This window comes from Cupressus sempervirens, chromosome 4 (assembly GCF_028749045.1).
Source record: "Cupressus sempervirens isolate cs-2001-9-10 chromosome 4, ASM2874904v1, whole genome shotgun sequence".
In the NCBI taxonomy this organism is placed as follows: Eukaryota; Viridiplantae; Streptophyta; class Pinopsida; order Cupressales; family Cupressaceae; genus Cupressus; species Cupressus sempervirens.
This window is the reverse complement of record NC_143121.1, coordinates 357388765-357391294: the sequence shown is the minus strand read 5'-3', so window position 1 is coordinate 357391294 and position 2530 is coordinate 357388765. Positions and strand designations below refer to the sequence as shown.

The following is a 2530-nucleotide window of genomic DNA, read 5'->3' as shown; positions in this document are numbered from 1 at the left end:
AGAGAGGCAATGCAATATTTTTTAAAATAAAAAGTATATATGCCAATCATACTTCACTAGATAGTCAAAACCAAGCGAAACAAATTCAATACAATAAAAACCAAGCGAACCAAATTCAATACAATAAAATGATCATGGCTACAAATTACCAAGAAAGCTAAGTTATACCAAGAATGAAATTTGATGGAGATGATAAAAAATCAATCATCCTATTTTAACAAACCCACTAAATCTTTTGCGATTTTATATTCCAACTCAAAAGCAGCATTCTTCCAGCACACAGCAGCACAACTGCATATAAACAACACAGAAAAGAGTACTTGAATGAAATTTCATTACTATAAAATCAAATTTGTAATGATCATGGCAGCGCACAACAAATTCAATACAATAAATGATCATGGCTACAAAAGAGCCAAAAGCAAAGTTGTACAAAATTCGAAATGTTAGCGGGATAGTAAAAAATCAATCATCCCATCTTAGCAGACCCACTGAACCTTTTGCAAGTTTATATTCCAACTCAAAAGCAGCATTCTTCCAACACACAACAGCAGCAGAGGGCAGCAAAACTGCATTAAAACAACACAGAATATAATTAGTCAGATCTACATGAAATATAAACCAATAAGACAATTCCCAATCCAATCATTCCTGCAATGATCTATTTCTCACAAGCAGCGAATGTTCAGATGGGAAATGGATTAAAATTGTTCAATTAACAATGAGATTCAATCCAGTCCTTGTAGATTTGAAATTACTTATAAAGATATGATGAAAATAAATCAGAAAACTGACCATCCTTTCCAAAAGCCATCCCCTCTTGATTTCGTCTCAGGCGGGGGTCCTCCCTGTGGAGGGTAACCCTCCTGTGGGTACCCAGCAGGAGGATAACCTTGTTGTGGAGGTGGATAAGCCTGTGGATAACCAGCTGGAGGATACCCTGTTTACATTTATAAAAACAAATCAGAAAACTGTCAAGATTGAAAAATTATATATTCAGTTTTCCTGTATGGGCGAGTATGATATGATATTATTTTTTGAAGATATATTAGATTTTTGCAATTCATTATAATTATATTGATTAGTTTCTGAATTAAACTGTATTTATATTTTTTATATCAATGTTTTCAATTACATTCTTTGATCTTTCATTAAGATGGAAGAGAGCAAGAGATGCAAATCTTTTCTATTATGCTCATAGATCACTAATGTGATTTGAAAATTATGCTAAAACTGCAAACATAATTTAATCCAAAAGCTAATCACTGTAATTGTAATTATAATGAATTGTGGAAATCTGACATCTCTAAAAAGATTTCATATCATACTCAATTCCATCTTAATAATAGATCACTAAATGTTATTCAAACGATTAGATAACTATAAAAATACAAACACAATCTAACAAACTAATCACTGTAAATGAAATCTTTTATGAATCAATCATTAAGATAAAAGTACTAAAAGCTTCTCGATTGAAATAAATCTTTTCAAATAAATCGAATGTTTAGAAAATAACCCAATGACTAACAATGGAAAAGATTGAACATTAAAAAAATCTCTAAAAATGAGAATGGGGAGTACCTTGTGGAAGAGGAACTCCAACAGGGGCTTGTTGCTGATTGTTATAACTCATCCTCTCTAAACTGAACAAACAAGGAACGAGATCTGCAAACAATAAAGCGAGTTTTCTCCGATGAAATGAATTGACTGATTGCTATGGAAATGCCATCTATAGCGTTCGTCAATATATAAGGGATTTTTTTGGGAGAAACAGAGGAAGTTTGACAAATTCCATAATTTTCATGTGGCCGGTAGTATTTGGAATTATAAGAAAATGGGATTCCGGAGTTGTTACAGCTCAACTTACACTTCGGCGTGGGGTTATGTCGGAAATATCAACCAATTTCCGCGTTTTCAACATTGCTTTAGTTTTACCTTATTCCCGAATCCCCTCTTTTTTCGACGCTCGACGCTGTCTAAGCTTTTTCATTGTTTTTAAATGGCACCTCTCCGAAAAGAGACAAAAGAGTGGGCCTGTTGATTCTCATGTAAATTGTATTGAGTATAAAGAAAGTTAAATTTGTTTTCTCTTCAGATTCGTTAGTTTTTTAAAACATTTTTAAAGATTTTTGGATGTACATTATAAAGAATAAATGTAACTTTTTTTTGTTACCATTTAGTTATAATTTATTTTATTTTTCATTTTTTAAAATTTGTTCAATAGTATATTTTCTATAGAGGGTAGTACATCCAAAAAAACTATCTTAGAAGGGTAGCACATCTTAAAAAAAGAATTATTTTAAACGATAAGATATGAATTTTAGTTTGTTGTTTAACTTTTAATCTTTAGTAATTTTTTTTGAAAGATATGTTTTTTCTAAACTAAAGGGGTAAAATTTTTATTCAATACCAAAGAGAACAGAACAATACAAGAAACAAAGAGAACTACAGAGCTTTATCCTAATCCACAAGCTCATCCAACATCTGAGATAAATCAAGGGGAAGCATCCTATGATCAATAATCTTC

The 2530-nt window shown here is 31.4% G+C and overlaps 1 protein-coding gene across 2 annotated transcripts; it reads right to left on the bottom strand.

Moving 5' to 3' along the window:
* Window positions 1-208: 208 nt before the first annotated feature.
* On the bottom strand, window positions 209-1737 carry LOC149561544 (uncharacterized). 2 transcript variants are annotated; one of them, XM_089823802.1, is made up of 4 exons: window positions 1585-1736; window positions 796-940; window positions 498-569; window positions 209-291 (listed from the first exon to the last, which is right to left on the bottom strand). In XM_089823802.1, exons 1-3 carry the CDS (start codon window positions 1634-1636, stop codon window positions 521-523), a joined length of 246 nt encoding a protein of 81 aa, XP_089679928.1. In that variant the 5' UTR covers window positions 1637-1736; the 3' UTR covers window positions 209-291; window positions 498-520. The 2 variants fall into 2 exon arrangements, with proteins under 2 accessions (XP_089679928.1, XP_089679929.1); XM_089823803.1 differs by lacking the exon at window positions 209-291 and having other exon boundaries at window positions 316-569; window positions 1585-1737.
* Between the last annotated feature and the right edge of the window lie 793 nt (window positions 1738-2530).

Excerpts from the sequence above, each read along its gene's own strand:
- LOC149561544 (XM_089823803.1), bottom strand. The coding sequence starts at position 1,636 with ATGAGTTATAACAATCAGCAACAAGCCCCTGTTGGAGTTCCTCTTCCA. Across the intron at positions 941-1,584 it reads TGGAGTTCCTCTTCCACAAG|GGTATCCTCCAGCTGGTTAT; the intron begins GTACTCCCCATT and ends AAATGTAAACAG. Across the intron at positions 570-795 it reads GATGGCTTTTGGAAAGGATG|TTTTGCTGCCCTCTGCTGCT; the intron begins GTCAGTTTTCTG and ends GTTTTAATGCAG.